We start from the raw sequence: 26,089 nt of genomic DNA, 5'->3' as shown, positions 1-26,089 counted from the left end.
AACAACTTTTGATTCCAGTAAAGCCCAGCCTGCAAGCCTTGCCAATAAACAAACATACTGTAATTAGGCTACTTAAAACCTAAAAGTTGGACTTCTCAATGCTCCCTCATGGTGGTCTTGATTGTTAATCAGAGGTAATATAGGCCTACAGACTGCTTCAAATTACTTTAAAGACCCCCTCCACTCAAAAATGTCTTTAGCTTATTGTTGCTTCACTTGCATTTCCATTTTTATTTATTTTTAAATCACTGAAGGAGAAAAGAGGAGATGTTTTTTAAGAATTGTTAGCCCTGATAGCGGGATGCTAACTTAGAAATATCTCAACTGCTATTGGATGGACTGCCATGACATGTTGTACATGTTATGTTATCTGCAGACATCTGATCTATGGTCAGGTTAAAGTTGTCCAATACTTGTTGTGACTACATACTTGCAAAACAGTTGTAACTAGAAGGGCACTCGGAGAGCGCAGACCATGCTTTATCTCGCAATGTTAGGCTAGCAAAAGTGAAAAGTAATTACTGTATCCGCGCCGTCATTAGCACGAGCTCCAACATTAAGTGGGTTCTTCCTTGGCCCTCGTTACACCTTTACACCAAGTTTCAAGAAAATCGGGCCAATAGTTTTTCAGTTTTAACAATTGTAACAAAGAAACTAAAGTTAGCATGATGGTGGACGTTAGCTAAACATCCGTATGTTGTCATTACGAGCATGTTAGCATTGGTGATGCATTCATACAGAACCATCAGGTCAAAATGTGATAATAGCATATTTAATAAACAGTAGTAAACATTATATCTGCTTACATCAGCATGTTAACGCTATCATCATGAACTTTGTGTTGTTGTTTAGCTCAAAGTGCTGCTGCATGATAGAAAACTAGCTAGCTGTAGACTAGTTCATTTTACCTTTTTTCTAAATATTCTTCAAATTAGTGTATTTTAAAATGTCTTAAAACATGTCTGAGAGGGACATAATAGAAAAATGGAAAAATGTGCAATATAAAATATAAAAACATAAAAGAATTACGTAGAAATGTGTTTTTAAAGCGGGAGAGTTGTACATTGTTGTGCAGGAATGTGCAAAAATATTGACCAGGGGGTGTGTAAAAGTTAAGAAGTATAAGAATATAAAATATAAATGTTTTTGTGTGAGGCTATAGGCTAACATACTTTTTCCTTCTGCTCAAAGAAAACTTGTGTTTACATCCTAAAGGCAAAAACCGGGGCCAGCCTTAATGCAATATCCTGAGCAGCTCCTGCACACAAGGGGGGCCTGACTCCTGCAGAAATTTGATCCTGCATTGGGCCCTTTAAAGGAATATGGGATGAGTCTGTTGAATGGAGCTCAGAGTGAAGTCCCACTGAAGTCTGCAGAGAAAAGCGAAGGACAAGCAGCAGCGGGACGGGGGTCGACACACAAGACATGAAACACTGAACAAAAAGAAATGAATGAGAAATGAGAGCGGAGAGAAAGTCGACGGAGTGAAGAAGAAGTTATGAGCCGAATTGCGACGAATTACCGGGGAAGGTGTCCGTGAGCGGAGGAAGCCGACTGAAGGGGGGGGGGGGGGGGGGGGGGAGAGAGAGAGAGACAACAAAGTCACAAGGTAAAGTAGCTGTGAAGGACTCCGCTCTGGAGCCGATTTATCTCTTTGCTTCTTCCATTTCACGCACTGGTTTTAACGCAGATGCGGAGGGATACATTGTGCCAAGACGCAGGAGGTTGTTTGGGACAAAAGTCGCAGCCGCAGCTGAGTGTTTTGAGAGATGTCTGAAGCCTGGTTGAAGGCTTTTTTTTTCTGTCTTTTTTTTGCTGACTGACTGTTTTACTGTTGCTACTTTTCTCCTAAGCCTCCGCGTCTGGCACACCTGTTCCTTGTGGCCTTGTTTAGACGATAATCGTTCCCACTGCTTGCATTTTGGGGTAGCTCTAAACACACATAAGATATATGAAGTCCAGGTGAATCCAGAAAAAAAACGTATTCTTGGTTGCATTTTTTTTCAAGGGGAACTGTGCGTTTTTATACATGTGCCACACATGCACACTCTTTTGATCAGTAATGGAGAAATCCTGCTGCTCCATACATCAACCTGACCCCTCCAGCGGCAGACTGAACACCTTCCCGAGCTAAATCATATATATTCTGTCTCACAATGTATGGTTAGGCTTGTCTCTTGCTATAACTCATGCAAACAAAGCCTTTCTCCATGCCCTGCGGTGCTGCAGGAGAGTCTTTTCAGTCTGTAGGACAGGAGACTTCTGCAGAGGTAGATGTTTACACCTCAGCACAGAAGAATGTCAGGGACTGTATTTAAGGCTGACACTGATAATGAGTGTGGTCAGTTTGCGGAGGCCTGTCATTAACCTGAGCTGGGAGAGAGCTGCAGGTTTGCTTGCTGGCAAAAGGTAGGAGGCAAGGGAAGGGAAGAGGAAGGTGGGAAAGGTGCTGCAGGAGGAGAGGGAAGAAGCGCAGGAGGATGGAAAGTGAGAGGTGTTGGAGGAGGTGAGGCAGAGAGAAGAGGAGGAAGACAAGAAAGATAAGATGATACATAGCAGGAGGATAAACATGAGGTGTATTCATGATTTAAAAAGTAACCTGAAGGCATCTGTTGTGTTTTAAATGTCGGATTTTGAGTAATTCGCTCAGTTCAAGTATCCTTTTGAATCTGAATTACGACTAAGATAACATTAACAGTAGGGCGAACGCTGTTATTTATAACGTTTTTTAAACACTCGGAGAGTTTTCCAAGAATAGGGTCAAAGGTTAAGAAATGTGTAGCTGCATTGGAGATTCTCCCCTCGCCTTTATTTATAGGAATACATCCCAGCTGTACCAAAATAGTGAGTCACTAATTCAAACAAAAGTGTGAGGCCTACAAGACCGGATGGGAGTCGACAGAGGTCCCCTTTGTTAGACATATGGGGCCGCTGAGGAGAAGATAAGGCAATATTTAACACACCCATACTTGACTCCTCGTGCTCTCACATCATTTGTCTTTGTCTGCTTTGGTACACACAGAGATCTGCCACGCTGACACGACTGACCCACATTTTAACACATGCTCCTGTGCTGTTTGATGGGAGTCTTTTTTTTTCTTTCTGACGGGGGTTGGAGGGTGGTGCCAAAAAGTGGTTAAGCCAAGTTGGACCTCGGCAGAGACAACAACAGCGGGGATTTGAAAAGTCTGGTGGGGATGATATCACTGAACCTCCTAATCACTTACATCACCGCAGCTGCATGCTCAGCATTGTGTGTGTGTGTGTGTGTGTGTGCGTGTGTGCGTGTGTGTGTGTGTCTGTTTCCAATCTATTTCAGAGTGTATCTTCATCTGTGTCTGTCTAAACTCGAGTAAGCAAGCTGAAGAGTTACGACCAGCCGGGGAGTGTGTGTTTAACTATGTGGTGATTTAAGGAGGTTGTAGTCGATGTGACGACTGACTTGAGACTTGTACCCGTGCTCCTTGCATCTACCGAGTAAAGGTGCAGGCAAACTACACACACACACACACACACACACACACACTTAAACCGTCTTATAACCATCTCTGATAGCTCCTACAGTTTAAAATTAAAACTCTCCTCGCTGGGTATCAAATCTCACTCAGTCTGAGGAATAATGCAGTTTAACTTGTCAGTGTAGTCAATGGAAAGCTCTTCTCGCTGATGGCAGCCGTAGAAACGAGCCTGCTGGGATCGTTGCGGTGGCGTTTCCATTCGGTCGTCCTCCTCAGTGTTTGCTCTGGCCGCGGCTGTGTGTAAGTTCTCGCAGCTTTAAGGAAGTAGAGAAGCTCCAAGGGCCTTCGTGTCTGTCCGTCCGCAAGCCGGCGACAGGATTCACCATTCTGAGCTCCTCCGTGCACATCGCAGTCTGGGTGGCCCGGTTGTTACCAAACATGGATCTACCGTGCAGATTCTGGGAAACAAAGAGCTTATTTTTGTTGTTGGCTTTTTTCCCCCTTACCACCTGAATATTTCCAGAAGCGTCAGACAGAGAAGATACTGCAGAAGACAACAGTGTTTATCAGATCGTATATAACAGTAGACGCGGTGGGAAATGGTCTTCTGCGTTTCTACAAACCATCCCACGATGGAGGGTTACGCTCATGCGAAAGGAGAAAATGACTCCAGTTTAAATGTCAACTGTAACAAAAGCTACATTACTCCCACACACACAGTGAAAATGACATCATTCTGGTGATGTGGGGTTGATCCTAATGCACGCCGATGCAGAGAGGAGTTGTGCCCTTTTGTAACCTCTGGTCCTGAGAAGGTTTAACTTCACACTTGTTGATTATTCAGTTGGGTTCCTGGCACTGGTTGGCATGAACTGAAACAACCCCCGTTATTTCCAACCAGCAAGGAGAGCTAAGGGAATTGTTCCGGGGGGAGAATTAGCATGGCAGTGCTGAGAGTGTTTAACCAGCAAATGGCTTGTTTGCACCCAGCTGTTTTAGCTCCTGGAGGAGGGCCTACACTCGTCTGTCCTGGCTTGCCCCGGTGTGGCCCTGCGGGGCTGATTCAAGCTGCCTGATATCCCCTCTTCCTCACGCTGGCGTCCAGCGTTACTTAACCTTCATACCCTCCAGTCTGCCCCAGAGAGAGAGAGAGAACCTTGACTGTCCGGCCTGCGTACAGCGGTCGGCTGGCGAAACTGTAATTTGTTTGCTAAGCCTGTATTTCTGAGCACGCTAATTGTAGGGAGTGCCATGGTGCAGTTATAGTCGGACTTTGAACGTCTGCTGTTGTGCCGACGGTGTCCGCCCGCACACTGACGGTCTGTCTTTCTGTCTGAATAATGCTTAACCTTTTAAACGTTCAACTTCCTTTAGGTTTCATTTTTGCCTCATGAAAAGCAAAATGTCACTCAAAATGTCCCACATCACGGCGCTCCCCCCAAAGCGGATCGTTATGGCTCATTGTATCTCAACATTTGATTGAATTCACACAGCAGGGCTTTAACCTTTTGTGAATGAGTATCCGCTCAGAGAGAAATAGCCACTAGTCCTCCTCAGGTAAAAATAGCCTCCGCGCCCCAGTTTCCCACATTCAGCACTCGGCCCATTCATTCTCACACATTCTTTCCTCCTTTCTTTACCGAGGCGAGCTGACGGCCCCCCCTCTCTAGCTGTGATGGGACTGTCATGCAGAAAGACACTATTGTCCTGCGCGGGATCCCGTTTCACTCTTGCCTTGTAATTAAGAAGGGATTGCATGGCTAGAGAGTTGTAGGTGGGGAGGGGGGAGAGACCAGGGGATTGGGTTAGTAGGTAATTTGGCTAAAAAGCAGAGCGCTGACCTGCTTTGTATCTGGCAGGCCTGGGAGTCGGCACGCATGAACCCAACTCCCCCACTGACACAGAGCCTCCCTGCTGAGGTTTTGTTCAGTGTGTGTGGGCATGTGGAGAGACGGCAGACGAACAGGAAAGAAAGATTGTGGCTGCGGCGATCTCTCAAAGCTGCGTGTTAGTTTCTGCGTACAGAACACGTCACTGTGCGCATGTGTCTGTGTGGTGAGAGGTCACAGAGCAGAACAGAAAGTGAGAGGAAGCTTTCAGTAAACTTTGTGGACTCATCGCTGCTTCACTCACATTTCTCCTGTGAATCATGGGATGTGCGGTCAACAAAGAGCATTTATAGAGGTTGAATCACTTGAATGAAAACAGGAAGTGGACCACTTGAGGATTATAAGTGTGTCCAGCGCGGGCTGATGTGTCATGTGCTGCTTTATTATCGACAATAGAAAGAGATTTATATTCAAGGTAAATAAGACAAAGAAAGACCTGGCAGCAAATTCAAGTCTGACCAACTATTTATGAGTAGACTTGTGTTTTCTGTCTTTTCAGTGCAGTCTGAGTCCAGAGGCAGATTTCTGAATCCCCACCATGGCCGACGTGCTGGAGAGCGGTGGTGGGCCGGGAGCTGTCAGAGTGGCCAGCGTGGATTGGCAGAAACGCTGCATCGCTCTGGAGATGCAGCTGCTGAGGTTCAGGCTCCAGGCGGGGAAAATCCGAGAGCTGCTGGCAGAGAAGGTAAGAGAGAAAGTCTTCATGCACGGTCACTGGAGCGAGCAGAAGCTCCACACTTCTGGAGCCGCACCAACTCTTTGTAAGTTCAAACTTAGCCGAGTTATAAAGTGGAGATTTACAGCAAACTAGTTCTTACATTGAAAATATTTGCATCCAGAGACGGCCAGGCATAACTGTTGTGTAAACTAAATTAGCTAGCTAGTGTTAGCTTTGCTAATATACCCGATGAGAAGAGGTCACATGACATATGGACGATATATCTGACATGAAACATTTAAAAATAATATTGTAAACTGTGATTTAAACAGATTTTAAATTATATTTTACATCAATAAAATCACATTAAATCAATTAGGTTAGAATAAACAGATATTTCATATAAATTCTAAACTCCATAATACCAACTCTGAAACAGGAAATGTTTCTCCATGTATGTATATATAAATAAAACAGTCATACCAACATTTACTTAAGATTTTATATCTCATTTGGCCTAAAATTGTACTTTTTCTAAATATGTTTTGGGAGCATTTCATGGTAGATGGATACTTTATTGATCCCGAGGGAAGTTTAAGCATCCGGTAGCTTAAAAGACATATGACATTACACATCTGCCCCCCTCCCGCCATTAAAAAGTAAGTATTAGACAGTGCCAGAAGTGGAGAGAAGAGAGGAAATAAGGGAGAGAGATGCAGCAAAGGTCGTCAGCCGGACGCTGTGGTTCTTGATCTAAACCAAGAGGGAAGTTGATCGCCAGTTTGAAACTTAGTAAGTATTTAATGGAGCAACTTAATCCCGACGGGAGTAGTTTACAACTTAACTCAAAAAGTCTCAGAGTCAGAAGACACAGATGTCATTCTACTCAGAAACTCCAGCTCCTCTTGGATGAACTCCCGAGACAGATGGGAAATGTAGTTTGTCCAAAGTGTCCTGAGCTCAACCACTGCTCAGAGACACGTAAAGTGTGCTCGTGATCTCATCCTTCTCCTGATAACCATCCACCGCAGCGGGCAGCTTTAGCAGAGCAGGTTCAGAAGCGTAAGAGTTAACTGGATCTTGAGTAAGGTTTTGCCTGCCCGATGATTTGGCATAAATAATGTAAAATGAGTCGAGTCTGCGGCTGTTTAAACTGCCGTACTACTGTAAAGATTAGTCATGCCACTCTCATCTGCGAAACTATCCATGCCACAAACGCCGTGCAGACCTCACTGCCTCGTCATCTCCTTCTTCCTCCTCCTCCGGCAGAGCTTTTTAAGTGTTTTACACACAAGGAGACGATTAAAGCATGTGAATCAGTTGGAACTACAGGTGTGCATGACTGTGTGTGTGTACGCGTGTCCGTAAAGACAGATGGGATTACTCGAGGTTATTTGGTAAACATTTGCTCCACTCACTCTGTGTCATCGGAGGTTGGCTCCGGTTTGAGCCAAGAGGAATATTTAACATTGAACTCATCGCTTCTCGTGCTTCCCCTCAAAGTCACCGGCCGAACGCTTGTGAAGCCGTGGCTGTTGTGAAGCCCGACGACCAGACACTTTGGAAAGTGATCAGCTGTCATCGGGAGAGTCGGCTTGTCGGTAAAAGAGTGGAAGTGTTTGGATCACAGGGAGGACGAGTGAGTTCTACCTCATCCCTAACTCTGGAGGGGTTCATTCAGTCCGTCAGCAGGATGTTTACAGTCCAAACATAACCCATGTGTCTGATATGGACGACTCCCTGCTGTGTCCCCTGGCAGGTCCTGTCAGACCTCCAACACACACTAACATTTATATATACATGTATATATATATATATACTTACTCAGGCCTTAAAGTATATATTTTGTGGGCTGTTTTTAAAGAGATTACGGGCTCGGACAGAGTATGGAGGTCAGCGGTACTGAGAGGTGGATTGATTTGTAAAACATTGCTGGTTTCATGGGATCTTTGGACGGTAAATAAAAAGTAAAACATTGCCAGGATTATCCCTTAACCACGAATTAAGCCATCGCTGCAACTCGCCCCTGCCTTATTAGGAAGCGGTACCCACAGTCACACATGCACACTTGTATAAAATGCTCTTTGTACACATCTACACGTTTTAGCTTTTCCAATCAGCGATGATGAGAATAGAAGGGAGCTCAAACCTTTCTGAAAATGGACTAATTACTTTCCCGTTAGGAGCCGGCACACGCAGTATTTATTGTGAAATGTTCTCTTGGGCATGTCGCCAAGGAAATAGGCAAATTAATCTCTCACTTTTTCTTGCACTCCTGTCACACGTGCACACACAGTCCGACACACACAGCGCTGAGTGGGTTTAAGTGGAAGCCCGTGCTGAGGGGGTGGGGGGGGTGGACGGCTGCTGAGTGACTACTATGCCGTCATGTTATTACTTTTTGGAAAGTCTGCTTCACGCTCTTCATCCCCTCTTTTGCCAAGTTAGGAGTGTTTTACGCATTGACCCACTTTGGTATGGAAAAAAACATGAAAAAAAGGAAAACGTTGACGTGTCTGCCTGTGACATGGCGTTTATCCCCCCCGGAGGCTGCGAGTGAGGGAGAAGCGAGAGAAGGAGATGCCCCATTTGCCTTGTGAGGAGTTTAACAGGACAAGTTCTCCCTTTTTATGAGTTTTTACCGTGGATTAAGGAAGTGCAATCGACAGCTGTCAGCTGGCGGGCCATAAAAACAGAAAGAACTGGGGAGGTGGTTTGGGAGAGGATGAAGATAAATAAAAATCAATTCTGGACATAGAAATACTTTATTCAGAGGTGGTGTTCCCACTTCAAGGTTTCCTCATTACTCGGATAATCTAATACGGGACACATTAGATTAATCTCCTACATAAACCTCACGTGGCTCGAGGAGCGAAACACAGTTGATTGAGGTCATCGGGGTCACGTGTGTGTAAACATTGAGTGTTTAATTAACCCTGTGAGGAAAGGCTTAAACTACGCTCTTATTTGTCTTCATATGAATGATCAGAGTGGGTTTAATAGATAATCACTTTAGCGTTATAGTCCTTCCCTCTTTCTCTACCAGTGCCTTATCTACAGCGTCCCTCCTCCTTTATACAAAGGTTATTTTTTAACATTTAATGATTAAGCTGGAGTCATTGCTAACCATCAGCTGTGCACAAGGGTTAATGATTAAAGTGCAGAGGAAGGTGGAAAACTGTTTTAAATGAGCGTCCTTGTTATTAAATGTTTACCTCCTTAAGTTAAAGGAGCAGGTGAATCTGACCTCCAGGATCAGACGTGTCAGTTATTTAATGTGTCAGTAACTGTGAACAGTTATTTAGCAAAAGTTCTTTACACAAGAGCAAATAGTGCATTTTGTTGGGGACTATTTTTAACCGTGGATTTGAAGGAGCTCAACTAATTTGAAAGCATACAGATGTTGTTTTGAATATAAAATATACAGCCACATATTGAGTCAGCTGTAACCTAAACACAACCTGTGTGTGTGTGTGTGTGTGTGTGTGTGTGTGTGTGTGTGTGTGTGTGTGTGTGTGTGTGTGTGTGTGTGTGTGTTAAATGGCATCTATTAAAAATCAACTGTAAATAAATGACTAACATGACAGGTGGTGGCTGTGTGGCTACGTCTTTAGAAACATTTGCTAACCCCTGATGTATAAGTGATGAGCTCCTCTTTCTTCTCTCAATGAAGCCACTTGAACCGCAGTCGTGACGCTGAAGCTGTTCTCTGCTTTATCTGTGTCAAAGCGTCTCAGTCCTGACATCACCGCCATTTGTTCTTTTGAATTCAGTAAGGTCAAAGTCCGACCACCTTGACCTCTTGACCTCTAACTTGTCCTCAAACTGGATGTGGCAGCTTTTTAGTGCGTCTGCCGGCTCCTTCTGCAGACTTCCTCTCACATCTGTTCTACATTGTGACTTCTTACCTAATTTGTATTCACCTAAAGTGCTTGCTCGCCTCTCCTATTTATTGTTTTTGAACGGAGGACAAAGTGCTGTTTGCTCTTGGGCTCAAGCTCGGTAAAGCCTTTGACTCACGACGAAGGCTTTTGACCTCAAGGTGAGGAGTCATCCAACCACTAACCATCAACATGCGCTCCGGCTTTAGCCAGTGTTAATCTGGCTGCGAGGGAGCGTTCAGATGTTGTAGAGTGGTGGATTCTGGGACTCGGGGGGGCTTTTATGGAGGTGACGAGAAGGGAGAAAGAAAGACAGAAGAGAGCGAAAGAAAGGGAAACAAAGATGACGGCAGGAATTCAAATACATCTCCGGAGCAGAGTGAATCCATTAGTGTGTTTGTTCTCCTTTCACCTGGGTCACTGGACTCAGAAGAAAGGGTTGAACTTGTGTGTGCAAGCATTTGTGTGTGTGTGTGTGTGTGTGTGTGTGTGTGTGTGTGTGTGTGTTGCTGATGGAGAGGGTACTTGCAGATGTGTGCATACTTGCAGGATGGACAGTGTGTGCCTTTTGAAAGCGTGAGTATGCACGCTTGCACAAAAGGTGACGCAAGCTTGTGCACACACGTAGTAGCATTCTTCTGTCACGCGGTTGTTTGACCGGCGGTGGGAAGATGTTCAGCCTCCTCTGAGGGCCTCTCTGCTCAAAGTGCCACTCCTTGTTCAGCAGAGATTTTGACAGAAGTCCCCCCCCCCCCCCCTGTGTGCTGCTTCTTCAGTCTGACTCGGCGGATGCTTCATCTTCTTTCCTTCCTGTAAAACTCACATTAAAATGTTTCTTTCTCAACTGCTCGTATTGTTACAGAGAGATCTTGGTAATTAGGAACGCGCTCCTAACGCCCCCGATGGCAACAGTGTTTCTGAAGGATTAAGTGTGTCTGCGTGCACGTGCAGGTGTGTGTTTTTAAATGAAATGAAATGTAACTCTTGAAGATTGTAACTTCTTTTGTCTCTATTCCAGATGCAGGAACTGGAGCAGAGGGTGATCGAGTCCGACCAGCGAGCTGAGAGCGCTGAGAAGCAGGTAGAGAGCTTCTTCTCATCCCACTGCTTTTACAGCTTGTCAAATATTAAAGGATAATTGCACCACATACGAGCCTCCAGGCTTTATGCTCTAGTGTTGCATGACATTCATAAAATAATGTAAAACACTTGCTAATCTGGCGACAACCTGTGTAAACATCTGACACCTCTTGTGTTTTTAGATCTCAGCGATTACTTTGTTAACTAGTGTGTTATCATAGCTGACTAAGCTGAATAAGATTAGTTATAATGAATTGTAATTATCATTTAATAAATTGAAAATACCATAAAAAGTGAGTTAAATGAACAATCAAACACAATCCAAGGCCAGAGTCAGTTCTTTCCCTCAACAATTGAATTAATATTTAAAATGTTTGACATTATTTCAACACATTCAGTGATTCTGCAAAAGAAACTCTGCGTACGAGCTCAATAGCAGTTTTCCTTAGCGATTAGTTTACTCCATCGGTCGTGGTCTGTGGTTGAAAGCTCTAAAAAAAGCTAGTAAGTGGACTTCTTAAAAATCAAGACATACCAGAGGGCTCAGAAAGCTTTTTCTTGTCAGAGTTGGCAAAAGGTTTTCTCTGTGTGTTTTCCTCTCGGCTTTGTCCCGTGCCGATCAAAACTAAAAGAGCCGTGCAAATTTGAGCTTACTCTTTGCCGTGCCGCGTGCTCGTGCACTAACTCCTCTAATTATGCATTTTCAGATCCATGTCATGGAAGAAAAACTGAAGTCTGCAAACATTCAAACCAGCGAATCGGAGAACTCGTTGTACAGGAAGTATCAGGAGCTGACCAATCAGGTTCAAGACAAAGATGCCGTGATAAAGAGATTAGAGGTGCAGCTGGAAAAACAGGTATGGACGGAGACATCAGATACAGAGCAGAAATGTCCATTTATGTTCATGAAATAGGTTGAAATAATCCACAATCCCTGTTTTCTCTGACAACAGATCTTAGTCAGAGCCCAGGAGGCGAAAGTTATTGAGGAGAAGGCTGCCAAGATTAAAGACTGGGTCACGTTCAAGCTTAAAGAGGTAAGCTCACACATGTAGAGATGCTCAAGCGAGAGCCTCTGGGAAAGCCCTCGCGCTGCTGAGAGACGTCATCTGTGGAAACAAGAGACACTTGTGATTAAAAAGGTTTACCTACCGCTGTTTGTACTCGGGACGACCCACGTATCTCTGTTATTAAGCAGGTTTAAGAAGCACAACACTTAGTTGAGAGGTGAAATCACTATCAGCTTTAAAAGCAAGCATTATCTAATTGCTTTTACTATAACAGTTGTACAGTATGTGTCTGCTAAGTTGTTGTTTTAAGATATATATATATATATATATATATGTATATGTGCTTTGTTGCAGATGGAGCAGGAGAACCAGCAGCTGAAAATGGCCAACCTGAAGCAGACAGAACAGATCATGTTGCTGCAGGACAAACTGCAAGGTTCAGTTCATCAGATTAGAAGTCATGAAGTCAATTGAGTTCACATGAATGTGCTTATAATATTGTCCATATTTGGTGCTTATTTTTCGCAGTATTACAGTAAAAGGTCATGTTAGAGAATAATAATAAGTGTATCTGTTACAACATATTCCCAGAGCTCCAATAGGAAAGAGAGTGACATGAGTTTGTCTTTCTCCTCCAGCTCTCTTAGAGAAACATGTTTCCTCTGGATCTCCTGCCACCTCCCCTGTAACGGATACACACCTGGTGCCCAGCAGCCCGCTGTTTCCTCCCAGCTGCCCCGGTACTCCACCTGCGCAGGACGACGGCTGGAGACAAGCAGGTCCCAGAGGGGCCGTCTCTAATATCAAGACCCCGCCGACAGGTGTGCTGCCCTTCATTTATATGATCTTGGGATGGGAAGAAGGAAGCGTGTGTGTGTGTGTGTGTGTGTGTGTGTGTGTGTGTGTGTGTGTGTGTGTGTGTGTGTGTGTGTGTGTGTGTGTGTGTGTGTGTGTGTGTGTGTGTGTGTGTGTGTGTGTGTGTGTGTGTGTTGATGTTTAACTCCATTGTAGAGTGCAGCTTAGATTAATTGAAGATACTCCAAATTACAGCAAAAATATATATAGTAAATAATAATAATAAATAATATGATGTAATAATATAATATAATATAATAATAATAATATATGTAATAATATAATAATAATATAATATATGTAATAATATAAATAATAATAATAATAATATGAATAATAATCAATATCTGTAATATATAACCAATAATGTAATAATAATATAATAATAATCATATGTAATAATAATAATAATAATATATATGTAATAATATAATAATAATATAACTAATAATACATGTAATAATAATACATGTAATAATAATACATGTATAATATAATATGTAATGCTTCTGTGTTTCCCTCCTCGTGTTCCTCACAGCTCCAGATTTCTGTTTGAAATATATTATGGTAGGCATATTTAGTTGTATCGTGAGGCGGATGATTGTCCACAACTTTGCTGTGTTTTATGAATCAACATATGATTTGGAGTGTTCCTTGAACAGCGGTTCCTTCATGGTATGTATGATTTCTCAAACGTTTATAATCTGTCTCCTCAGATGTGAAGAGGACTCCTGAGCAGTCCAGTAAAGGGATTTGTCTCGGGGACCATGATGCTCGGAGCGGCCCTGTTTCCATCAGTGGACCAGAGCTCCCGGTGGTCCCAGAGGCTCAGACGGGCGTCTCTGATAGAGACAACTCCTCCGATGAGCTCAACAGCAAGTTCCGCTCTCAATGCCTTCACTCCTCCTCGTCCTCTTCCTCCTCATCCTCGGCCTACGAGATGGCCCACGGATCGAGCTCCCCAGAGTCGTCCCTCAGAATAACGCCCAAAAGCCCGCTCCTGTCGCGCTCCCCCTCTACCAACAACCCCTTCCCCAATCCTCCAGCTCACCAGTCGGGCGCCAGCATGACGCTACCCAAAGTACGGACTCCGCTGACCCCCAGGGACAGCATCCAGCTGGTCAAGAAGCATTACAGCCAGCCGCAGCCCAGCCTGGACCGACTCCACCACCTCAACGTTAACATCGATATCATGACCCCATCCTCCACTTGCTCCACGCTCAAGAGCTCAGGCACGGCCACCTCGCCCTTCTCGCAGCTTGTGGAAGAAACAGACATTGACGACGGGCTCCCCGACAGCATGGACGGGGTGGTGGAAGGGTCGGGTTTCGAGGAGCTATGCAGGGATGGAGTCTCCTTTGTGGGACTCCCAGAAGAACTGGATCAGCTGGATCCACCGCCGACGCCTCCTTTACATCGCTTCCCTTCATGGGTACGAGAGACCAGAATGATCTACTATCAAATTGTTGTTTTTACACTATTACAATCAGTCAGTCTTTGTTCTAAATCAAACTAACCAGCTGATGGCGGTGTGACTTCATATTCATCTAAAGGGTTGAACTGTCTGAAGGCGTTTGTAATGAATGTTTAGTGATGGGGAATCCTTCTGACTTTGTTCTCTCTGCAGGAGAGTCGGATCTACGCCGTGGCAAAGTCAGGAATGAGAGTATCAGAGGCGAGTCCTGGAGGCAGGGGCCCCGGACGAGGTGAGTCCCCCGCAGCCAGAAACAAGAAGCTAACTATCCACTCCTCCTTCTCTAACATGCACTTTTCTGCAACATCTATTTATAGTCAGTTAAACGCAGATCTGAAAGACAGGGAAGGTGTTTGTCATCTTTAAAGGTGCGTTTGTTTATAAAGTGCAAAAGAAACACATTATAAAAGGACATTTAAACACAATTAAAAGAGCCATTAAAGAATCTAAAATTAAAAACAGCTCAAATAGATTAAGGCAAGAATAAAGGCGTGTCGAACCCTGTGTGTGCTCGTCTGTCTGCGTGAGCCTGGGTGGTGCAGGAGAAGAGTCTGTGAAGTGACATGTCGTTCAGCCGATGCTAAAGCTCCAGTGGCTGTGTGCGGTTGCTTTGGATCTGTCATTGCCGCCTTTGATGTCACTTCCTCTGGCCCGAGGCTGCACACACCTGCACAGGTGTGTGGAGCCTCCTCTTCAGGAGCCTCCTCTTCTTTCTTTCTTTCTTTCTTTAAAGAGTCGAGGAAGAGCATAAGAGTGCTGAGGTTTAGAGGAGCTGAGGGAGAGGCTGCTTTTTAATCAGCCGCGATGAAAGGACGCGGTCTGGGTGTAATTACTGCTGCGCTTTCTGTCCCCACATCATCCATTTTGTGAGGATGCAGAACGCGAGGTCTGACAGCACTCTGACTTTTGAATTTCTGACTGCCGAGTGGCTGTTGTGGATTAAGTTATATCTTTCTCTCTCTCATGTGCCTTAAGGTGCATCTGTTGTTTGAGCATTTAGATCTCTGACGAAATGAATACAGAGGACCAGATTTATTTAGTTTTAGCTCAAGACCTTTTTACCAGTGGGTGCTTGAGATGCATATAGTCCTGTCCTATTAATTATAGTCCTATTAATAAATAAGCATAAGCAATAAAAACGCACCAGAGTTAAATGTAATTCGCTCAGGAGTTTCCCTTCAGACCCTGGCCAGTAGCTGACGGTGCTAATGCTAACTTATAGATATTTCACTGACGTCACAGTTCACAGATGACTCTTCAGTACTCGTGCTATACAGCAAAATGACATAGTGTAAATAATATATATATAAATGATGTGCTATGTACATCTCCATACAAAAAAAAGGAAACGTAAATCAAATAAACTCTGAATAAAGGTTTTCCTGTGTGTGTTGCAGGATCCAACTTACCCCAGTATCCTGCCGCAGGTCCGTTCACGCAGCTGATCTATAAGAATCTCAATGTTCCCGTCTACACCACCCTGAAAGGGGTGAGTCAACGCATATTGTTTACTGAAGCTTTACAGTGCAGCTAGATCTGTGCTTTACTTTAGAGGCAGCTCGTCTTTACACTACTCCTTTTAAATGTTTCAGAAAGCCACTCAGATCAGCAGTGTGCCTCTGCCCGACGATGACTCCGGGTCCGAGGACGACAGCAGCTCTCTGGCCAGTTTACGGACCTCCATCCTGAGCCCGGACAAGAAGGGCAGCGTCCCGGGGAGCCCGCGCGCCGTCAAGAGAGGCGAGGATTACAGATGACAAAATGTCATTCTCTCAACTAGGAACATTTAAAAGTTCTGTTCATCCTGTTGTCTGCTGGCTCTGAACCTCTCAACCACTTCGATGCATCCTTCTCTTACTTTCTGTACCTTGTTTTTAATGTATGCACCATCTCCTGTTTTCCTAGGTGTGTCCATGTCCTCCATCAGCTCAGAGAGTGATTACGCCATCCCTCCCGATGCCTACTCCCTGGACAGTGACTACTCCGAGCCGGAACATAAAGTCCAGCGAACCTCCTCCTACTCCTGTGAGAGCACTGGGCCTGTGAGTGGAGGCCTCAGTCTGTCACTTTCACAGTGTTCCTCTGCCAACAAGGACGCTGAAAACACCAATAACGTGCCCGTTTAAATTAAATGAATTAAATAAATAAATAAATTAAATAAATTAAATAAATAAATAAATAAATAAATAAATAAATAATAATAAATAAATAAAATAAATAAATAAAATACATTAAATACATTAAATAAATTAAACAAATTTAATATATATTAAAAATAATAATAATAATAATAATAAAATCAAAATTATACAAAAAAAACAAGACAAAACTACAAATAAATAACATAAATATACTTTATACACCTTTCACTTATTTGACAGGATAACTGCATGATGTGTAGCATTGTACTAGAAATATATATATAAAGAAATGGTAATAAAGAAATATTTTGAGTAAGTTAGATCCAGTTTGAGCAGTCGGTTGTCTTTAAATAACTCGTGTGCCGTTGGTGTGTGCAGGAGATGCTGGAGAAGTCGGGGTACCTGCTGAAGATGGGCAGTCAGGTGAAAGCCTGGAAGCGTCGCTGGTTCATTCTGAGGAACGGAGAGATCCTTTACTATAAATCTCCTGTGAGTGTGAGCCCGCCAGCCTGCTTCCTTCTAAGGTTTTGCCGTCTGCACAGAAAACATTGCACAGATATTTCTAAACTCTTGTGTGTTTAGGTTTAAGAAAGGCTGCAGTTGAGTGCACGAGCACTGTAGTTTTATTATTATAATTTTAGGCTGAAATAAATATTCTTGTGTGTTTTCAGAGTGACGTGATCAGGAAACCTCAGGGTCAGATTGAGCTGAACTCGTCCTGCCGTATAGTTCGTGGAGAAGGAGCACAGACATTTCAAGTAAGGGCAGAACATTGTTATAAAATGATCCCAGTAGTGCTTAACTCTAAGACAAGGAGACTATGATTTACGCTGCACACTTCTGCAGGCTATGCAAAGAATTAAAACGGTCGTTAAATTGTTTATAGATCTGCAATTCAAACGACTTCAGCACGAGTTGCTAGAGGACACACGCAGCTACACACACACACACACACACACACGCACCAGCACTCTTATTATAGCACTGCATCACCGTAGAGCTTTACTGCTGCATACCAGAGAAGCAGCTTAAAATTACATCAGGTGTAGCATTGGCCTGGAATGTTTTCCCGGCTCTTCGGACCCTGATTCTGATCTCCTCTGACACGATGATGCTATCTCAGTCTCGGGCTCGGGCTGAGCATTTTTCCCATATTTCTCCCTTTTTGGTCTAATCAGCTGATTACGGAGAAGAAGACGTTCTATCTGACGGCCGACTCGCCCAACATCCTGGAGGAGTGGATCAGGGTCCTGCAGAACATCCTCAAAGTCCAGGCCAGCAGCCCGGTGACTGTGGAGACCACCGCCAAGCCCACCGTGAGGGGTTGGCTCACAAAGGTTGGATGATAAGATCAGAACTTCTCATGTGTGTAAGCTAAGCTTCGCAGGGAAACAGCTGTTTATCTAAAGAAGTATTAATCTTCTGGCTTATCTCACGGCAAGAAAGTATTTCTGTATAATATTAAATATTCATGAAAGTTAGCACAAGTCCTCAGTTATTATTTAATTGATATGTAACAATCAATTATATAACGCTTTTCAGAGGCTTTAGTATTTTAAAGCAACTTAATATCAATTTAATCAAATATTTGACGACTGTTTTTACTGTTTATCGATCAATCTTTTGTCTAGAATATTTCAGAAAATAGTCAAAAATGGCCACACAATTCCCCGGCAGGTTGACATTGTAAAGATTTGCTTGTTTTAGCCGACTAACACAACATCAGTAACGTAGATGTGCAGTCTTAGGAAAGGAAAAAAGCTGCAAATGTCATTTAAAAAGCTGGAAGCAGCTGATTTCTTTGGTCATTTTTGCTTTAAAAATGACCAAAACGATATAATATATTATCAATATATCGACTAATCATAACTACAATCATGTACAAACAATAAAAGGTTTTATTAGTAAAATAATGTAGGTGAATGTAATGTTCTTCCTCGGTCCTTCGATGCATCACTTTGTATTGCGTAGTTGCGAGAGGTAAAGATTAGCCAGGCTTTCTCCCTGAAGAGGACGCCTGAAATAACTCGTTTTCAGACTTAACGTCTCTTTCAGACCGATATAGAAGTGTCACCGGGGTGGGGAGGGTTTAGCGGACCACTTGAAGCAGATTCTTGAAAACCTCCTTCACGTCGGGACACGGCTGTAAGGCCCGAGCCGCTGGAATGCTCCAGACCTCCTTCCCTTCCTCCCTCCTCTTCCCCTGCTTTTCCTGAGCCACGGCCTGTCTGTTGGTAAAGTTAAGACACTTAAACATCTGACGGGTGTGAGTGATGCGTCTCCGACTGATGACTGACAGCCGACGTCCTCCAAACCCCAAATCCCTTCCCGAGAGTCGTCTTTGATCTGCAGGTTATGACGTGATCGGCGCAGTTAACCCCGGTGACCCCTGTTTGAGGGATGCACAGCTGGCTTTGTGTCCTCCAGTGACAACGTTGCTCCAAAACGATCTGAAAGCAGTTGCAGTGATGTGTTGTTGTCATCAGCAGCTGCTTTCCTCCGAGTGCAGAATCAGAGCTGAAGTGTTCACGTTTGTTGGATGTTAGTTGTCACTTTGTTTTGGAAAGAATGAAAACGATGCACACATACCTGCACGCTCCTGAGACATCTGCTGGTCAGATGTAGAAATCCCTGTCAAGCTTTTTTGTCTGAGTTTCAAAGAATATAAAGCATTTGAAGTCTTGTGTTTACAGCTGTAGTGAAAAGCAGTGTTGGGACTTGTCCTGATATCTTTCTCTTCTGCCATTGTCTTCTTGTTTCAGGTCAAACATGGACACTCTAAGCTGGTGTGGTGTTCTTTGGTTGGAAAAGTCTTCTACTACTATCGCAATCAGGAAGACAAGGTTCGCGAAACTCCCTCCTCACAACATGTCCTCGCCTCGTCTTTTGTGAATGATTATTGAAACCTTTGCAGACACACGCTCCTGTAGCGGTTGATTCTCACACATGACTGGGGCTTACAGCTGTTGCTTAGAAGAAGAATTGAGTTTAAATCTGTCTGTATTATAGTAGTTACCACCATCTTTCTTTGTCTCAGCTGCCTCTGGGTCAGCTGCAGATGCGAGGGGCCTCGGTACAGGAAGTAGATCGCTCCTGTGATTCAGACGAGGACTATGAGGCGGGCAGTCGAGGCTTCCTCTCCTCACACTGCACCTTAGTGGTCCAACCAAGAGACCAGAGTCCCACATACCTGCTCATCGGCACCAAGCAGGAGAAGGTAATGCGTCGTGTTCATTTAAGGAATAAATGTGGATGTAATTCATCCGCAGGTGTGGGATTCATTCACTTCTGTTTGCACATTAATGCTTTCTTTCTACACAGGACACATGGCTGTATCACCTGACTGTGGCAGCGGGCAGCTGTGCAACCTTCAAAGTGGGCACGGAGTACGAGCAGTTCATTGGTAAACTCCTGGATGCAGAGGGAGACCCAGGTGAGAAAACACCTGTTCTACAGCAAAGAAGCATTATTAATAACTGAAACATGTATTCATCTTTTAACAAGCTAGGTTTATTAGAAGAAATAACAAATATATTTGACTTCAGATTTACTTTGCGCACTTATCTTAAGTGAGGTTTTTTTATGTGCTACTAAATTACAAACACACTTTTGAATGATCTTTTTTTATAATTTGGATGGGGCTTATTTATTCAAGAACTCTCAACTGTACTTATGTCAAACATGAGGATCTAAATGTTGTTTTAAAGCCTTCACGTAACAGCCAGTAATCACATTTTAGTTTAACTGAGACCTTTCTATAGCTTTATATCGTGCTTCAATATATTCTGACTATCAAAAGGTTTTGAAAGTTGGTATAAATGTTTTATATATTTTATCTAATTTGAAACTTTTTCTGACTTCAAACTGTATTTTATGAAGGCAGAGCTTTTTATTTAACATATATATATTAATATATTATATATTAATATATATAATATATATATATACATATATATATATTAATATATTATATATATATATATTATATATAATATATATATATATATATATATATATATTAATATATATATATATATATATTATATATTAATATATATTTATATATTAATATATATAAATATATAATATATAATATATATTTATATATATATATATATATATTATATATAATATATATTTATATATATATATATTAATATATTATATATTTATATATTAATATATATAAATATAATATATATACATATATACATATATAATATATATATATTATATATAAATATATAAGCCTGTAAAATAACCACCAGGTGTGTGTTTCTAATTGTCAATAAAACGCACAAATTCACACAAATACCTTATAATAACATGACATCAGTGTCCTCAGTTGTAGCTACGACTCTGCAATACAGGTGACATAACTGTTGTTTCAAAGTTCAACAACTTTTGCTCAGATTTCAACGCTACATATCATGAAGTCAGCACTGCAGATACATGTGTAACTCTCACAGTAGATGCGTAATGAACTGAGAGGCTTAAGGCCTGTAAAGTCTCTCTATAAGTGGATACAAATGTAGTCGGTAGCATGCGACATGTTATTTTGATCCACTATGTGTGACAGCCTTAATCCACACAGCAGACTGTGTTTACGACTGCAGCACAGTGTGTGAATATTTTGTTTTCAGCTGTTGAGAGTCATTACGGCTTTGAAACTCAATCTTTATGTTTGTCTGTGTGTGTGTGTGTGTGGGTGTGTGTGCGTGTGTGTGTGTGTGCTTCTTCTTTTCCCAGAATCCGCCTTGTGGAAGAGCGAGGCCTTGAGTTTCTGTAAGGAGGGTCTGCGCTCGCCTCTCACCACTCTGCCCTCTGAAGCTCTGCAGACTGAAGCTCTCAAGCTTTTCAAGGTCGGCCGCTCCACCTCTCACCCTCTCTCTGTCTCTCTTCTCCTACTCCACTTACTTTCCTCCTCTTCCTTTCATCCCTTTCTCTGAAACCCTCTTTACCTTTCTGTGCGGCTCTCACTGCGAGGGTCTGTTCAAGGCATCATCCACCCTACTCCATTATCCCCTCCTACTCCTGGATGCGCTCTGTGACCCTCTTCCTCTCCTTCCTCTCTTTCCTCCTGCCTTAAAACCAGATCAAAGGCTCGAGGACAAGAGCCCCAGCTCATTGAAAGTGTGGAAGAGAGATAATGGCCTTGATTATCTGCTCTGATTGAGGCTAACCGTTCCTCTGGTTTACAGCCGGTGTGAAAGGCGGCCCTTTAAAGAGGAGACATGGGAGGTCAGGGCCTTCAGAGAGTGGCAGCAATGGATATGGAAGCCACGGGATGGGGGAGGAGAACTGGGATCAGAGCAGAACAAGGACCTAGTAGGAAGATGGCAGATCCTTTTCCTCTCTTTTCAACTCCGTAGCCCTCAGTGCGCCCACCCAGAAGCCCCCTCCCTGCTCCACAGCTCTGCCCGCTGCAGTTGCTACACTACGGGATTGGAAGTTGAATAGATCGGCTCTCTCTTTGACCAGCCAGCCTTTAAAAAAACTGTCCCAAACGCTCACAAAGAAACAGAATGAATGGAAGTGACACGCTTTTCAAGTCTGCGCTCTGCTTCACGCCTTTGAAGTATTAATGAATCTGACAAGACGAGATGACAACTTTTAAATTGGTGTGTCCCAGCGGATGAAAACAAAGGTTACTTAACAACATAATGACGTGCTCATTCTACTGACCTCTGTTTTAGTTGTTTCATCATCATGTGGAGTATTTCTAGTCTGCGGTGTGTGTTTGCCTCCACCTGCTGGCAGTGCGCTGGAATTAAGTGTGAATTCTTTCCTCCTCTGCAGTCCTGTCAGCTCTTCATCAACGTGCTGGTTGAGTCTCCGTCTGTCGATTACCACACCTCGCTGTCCCAGAATGCTTTGCAAGTGTGCCTGACACACCCGGAGCTGCAGAATGAAATGTACTGTCAGCTGATCAAGCAGACTAACCGCCGGACGCCACACAACTACCCCCTCACACAGGTCAGCCTGCATGATAATGAAGTGGTCAAACTGGAATCATTTACTGCATCGTGTTGCTGCATGTTTGGCAAAAGTTTGACAAATGTATGCATGAAAAGATATCCTATAAACCTCAAACGTTCCTCGTCCTGCAGTGCTGGCAGCTGTTGTCACTGTGCGTGGCTCTGTTCCTTCCTCAACAACATTTCCTGTGGTACCTGCGGCAGTACCTGCAGCGCAATGCTGACCCGAGGTGAGGCGCCTGAAGCAGCTGAGCCATGACTCCATCAAAAACAACTCCAAAGTAACTAAAGCCAGTTCTGAGGCAGGTTTTAGTGCATTGTTTTACATCTGTATCCCTTCTCCCCCCCCCCCCCCAACCCACGCAGGAGTGAGGTGGGGAAGTATGCAGTGTACTGTCAGAGGTCTGTGGAGCGAACGCTGCAGAATGGAGAGCGGGCGGCCAAACCTTCGCGTATGGAGATCGTCTCCATCCTGCTGAGAAACCCCTACCACCACTCACTGCCGTTCAGCATCCCAGTCCACTTCATGAACAACACCTACCAGGTGACACACAAGTACAACACACTGCCACAATTATTACTGAAGCTGGAGGGAGAGAACTTAATGTGGTAACAGCAGCGTCAGTTTATACCTGCAGATGTGAAGGCATGCTGATGTTGCCACCTACAGGAAAATAAAGCAATAGCTGCTTAAATATTTAAACCTGGAGTGCAGAACATTTGTCTTCTGGTCTTAAATCCCTCTTACAGTTGCAGTACGTCCGCAGTTCTTATATTATGCTCTTACTTTCCTTGCTAGTTGCGCAGTTTGGACTGTCAGGATGCTATTGGCTGGCTCTGGTTTCTCATCCTTTGTTTTCTCATGCAGGTGGTGGGTTTCGACGGCTCCACCACAGTGGAAGAGTTCCTCAATACGCTGAACCAGAGGATCGGCGTGAGGAAGCCTCAGCTGTCTGGCTTTGCCCTCTTCACTGATGATCCATCTGGCAAAGACCTGGAGCACTGCCTGCAGCCGTCTGCCAAGGTAAGTGTGTGTCCCTGAGCAGGAAGCCCTCCACACACACTCAGGCTTTTGTGCTGCATTTATTCAAAACATTTGTCTCAAGTTACTTCATATTTCTAGAGGACCAGCAGTTAAAGAATATTTTGACACATTTGGTGACTTTGTGTTGACCCACCACCAAAGACTACATCTATAACTGTCTGGCTCGCACACTATAGATTTTTACAAACAGATTGATGTCTTTCTCTGGGGCTGAAGCTGCTGCTGCCACCTGCTGACACAACCAGGAAATAAAGTAAAAGCTTCCACATGTCTGACTGGAGACTGACGTTTATCCCTTGTGCCAGATCTGCGACGTCATTTCCAAGTGGGAGCAGGGGCTGAAGGAGCTGCACCCCGGGAAAAATGAGGGGACGCGGATAGTGCGTCTAACATACAAAAGCAGGTAGGACACAAACACAAAGCTCAGCATGTGTTCTGATGTGTACAAGGCTTTTTAAACAGTCAGAGATGGTGATGGGATACGTGTTCTGCCTTCTCTGTTGGGGGGGTAGGTTTCCTGCATCTTTTGAAATAAAGGGAAATATAAATTATTTCAACCTCTACCCGGAAAACCAGTTACATGGCTGCGTGTTCTTCTGCATGCACAGATTGTGTTTCAGGGCTCAGGTGAAAGGAGAGATGGAGCGAGAGCGCCTCCTGCTGGCGTACCAGGTGAATGACGAAGTTCAGCAAGGCCACTTCCCTGTGAACAAAGAGCTGGCTCTGGAGGTGGCTGCCCTCTTGGCACAGGTCTGTAAAACCCTAACCTCGTACTGTCAGGAAGGAACGTTTGTGTTTTTTAAAACCATCCATCTCTTTCTAACACTTCACACTTCTTTCATCTTTCTGCTTCCAGGTTGAACATGGTGACGCGGAGAGACCAGCTGCCTCCTCTCCTGCCGGCTCTCCTCAGCCTAAATCTCAGCAGATTCTCCTGCAGGCTTTAGAGCGCTTCTACCCCAAACGCTACAAACAGGACTGCAGCTCAGAGCAGCTCAGGTAACACACAATACATTCTCCCATTTGTTTTTATGTAGAACCTGAGAACCTAATGTCCTCGTGCAGATTTGTTTAATATGTCATAGTGGTGGTGATTGATCCAAATACTGCAGGATTTGCTCCAGATTAGATTTAAACTTTACAAATGTTCCTTATAATGGTAGCTCCATGTATTAACGCTGAGTCATACCGCAGGTTTGAATCCCACTGCTCTTTGCTGCACGTCGTCCCCTGTCTCTCCCCTCTACCTCTCTATGTTCGACTGACCTTTCCTTTTGTCCTTTCAGAGATCTTACTGAGTGTCTGGCCACTAAGTGGTCTATGCTACGTGGGTGCAGTGCACCTGAGTGTGTGAGAATATATCTAACTGTGGCTCGGAAAGTGGCCCCTGTTTGGAGCCAAACTCTTCAGCGCCAAGGTAGGAGAACAATGATGTTTCACTCTGTGTGACCCCACGCAGGCGCTTGTGTGTTATATTCAGTCTTTAGTTTGAAGTCTTGCTCTCTTGATAGAAACAAAACCTTTTCATCCAAAGTAACAAAACAAAAAAGAACCTTTCATTTGTCTTGAACCCTAACACACTTATCAAGCTTTCAGGCTCAGGTCGGACCAGTTTGAGAGCAGGAAGACGACCCGGAGATGAAGCCGTAATGTTTACGAGGATAGATTACACCTTTCTTTGTTCCGTCTGTCCACAGCCTGTCCCCCCCTCTCCTGTCGAGCAGAGCCCGGTGTGGCTGGCAGTCAATGAAGATGGATTGTGTGTGCTCGACTATACAATGGTGAGTTCCAAACAAATACCTCCATCAACACTATCTCTGTCCCGTGTTGTTACATAAAACATAGAACATTTCAGTTTATGGCTCTCAAAGCGAGATTCCTCTTTACAACTGCAGCGCTCAGCTGGCGCGACCACAAACGTTGTGTCGACCCACCGGTGTGGAATGGTTTCTATTCTGTGGTGTTTCAAACACCAGAAATCCAGAGGAACATAAAAGGGCCAGCCTGGGATTTAACATTCTGGACCCTGACAGAGCCGCGCCAACATGTAAACAACGTTAACGCTCCGTCATATCCAGCAGCCCATGGAGATCCATTTCATTCTCGGTCTGGCGGGCAGAGGCGCTCATACACTTCCATTAAAGTCAGAGAGAGAGAAACTAAAGTGAAGTCGCTGAACATTATGTCATGCTCCTTCACACTCAATTTGCCTTTCAAAAAAAGATTTTCCAAAAAGTATTCCACTCTATTTTAGGATCAGCAATAACATTTTGAACATGTTCCCTTTTTTATATTTATATATATATATTTATATTTATATCACTGCACATCTCACACTGGCAATGCTTTCAATCTGCAGCACACGCTGGTCACATACTCCTACCAGTCTGTGATTACCTTTGGGGGCTGCCGGGACGATTTCATGGTGGTGACGAGCCAGCAGAGGGAGCCTGGAGTCGGGAAGAAGAGCGTGGAGAAGCTGCTCTTTGTGATGACCAAACCAAAGGTAAGCGTCAGGAGTATGGAGTCAACTGTAAAAGCAGTAGTCTAGAAGAAGTATAGTACAGTATAGCTAAAGGTTATCATTATGCAGCATATAGTACAACTGGTGAGTGGTTGA

General features: G+C 43.8%; 1 protein-coding gene across 1 annotated transcript in view; it reads left to right on the top strand.

Annotated features, from left to right (window-relative positions):
• plekhh1 (pleckstrin homology domain containing, family H (with MyTH4 domain) member 1) overlaps nucleotides 1–26,089 on the top strand; it is a 125,310-nt gene that overhangs the window by 97,284 nt on the left and 1,937 nt on the right. The window contains 29 exon segments of the mRNA XM_029460481.1: nucleotides 5,847–6,032; nucleotides 10,905–10,967; nucleotides 11,674–11,823; nucleotides 11,920–12,003; nucleotides 12,331–12,412; nucleotides 12,615–12,797; nucleotides 13,548–14,263; nucleotides 14,459–14,537; nucleotides 15,703–15,794; nucleotides 15,898–16,045; nucleotides 16,211–16,347; nucleotides 16,825–16,935; nucleotides 17,118–17,204; nucleotides 17,625–17,783; nucleotides 19,209–19,289; nucleotides 19,484–19,663; nucleotides 19,768–19,879; nucleotides 21,196–21,308; nucleotides 22,246–22,422; nucleotides 22,557–22,654; nucleotides 22,791–22,968; nucleotides 23,293–23,448; nucleotides 23,775–23,872; nucleotides 24,078–24,219; nucleotides 24,326–24,468; nucleotides 24,756–24,846; nucleotides 24,848–24,886; nucleotides 25,167–25,250; nucleotides 25,829–25,975. Of these exon segments, the coding sequence (XP_029316341.1) occupies nucleotides 5,886–6,032; nucleotides 10,905–10,967; nucleotides 11,674–11,823; nucleotides 11,920–12,003; nucleotides 12,331–12,412; nucleotides 12,615–12,797; nucleotides 13,548–14,263; nucleotides 14,459–14,537; nucleotides 15,703–15,794; nucleotides 15,898–16,045; nucleotides 16,211–16,347; nucleotides 16,825–16,935; nucleotides 17,118–17,204; nucleotides 17,625–17,783; nucleotides 19,209–19,289; nucleotides 19,484–19,663; nucleotides 19,768–19,879; nucleotides 21,196–21,308; nucleotides 22,246–22,422; nucleotides 22,557–22,654; nucleotides 22,791–22,968; nucleotides 23,293–23,448; nucleotides 23,775–23,872; nucleotides 24,078–24,219; nucleotides 24,326–24,468; nucleotides 24,756–24,846; nucleotides 24,848–24,886; nucleotides 25,167–25,250; nucleotides 25,829–25,975 (4,077 nt within the window). The 5' untranslated portion in view covers nucleotides 5,847–5,885.

Source organism: Cottoperca gobio, chromosome 22 (assembly GCF_900634415.1).
Source record: "Cottoperca gobio chromosome 22, fCotGob3.1, whole genome shotgun sequence".
Taxonomy (NCBI): Eukaryota; Metazoa; Chordata; class Actinopteri; order Perciformes; family Bovichtidae; genus Cottoperca; species Cottoperca gobio.
Note: the sequence above shows the minus strand (reverse complement) of the source record. Positions and strands in the feature narration are given on the sequence as shown.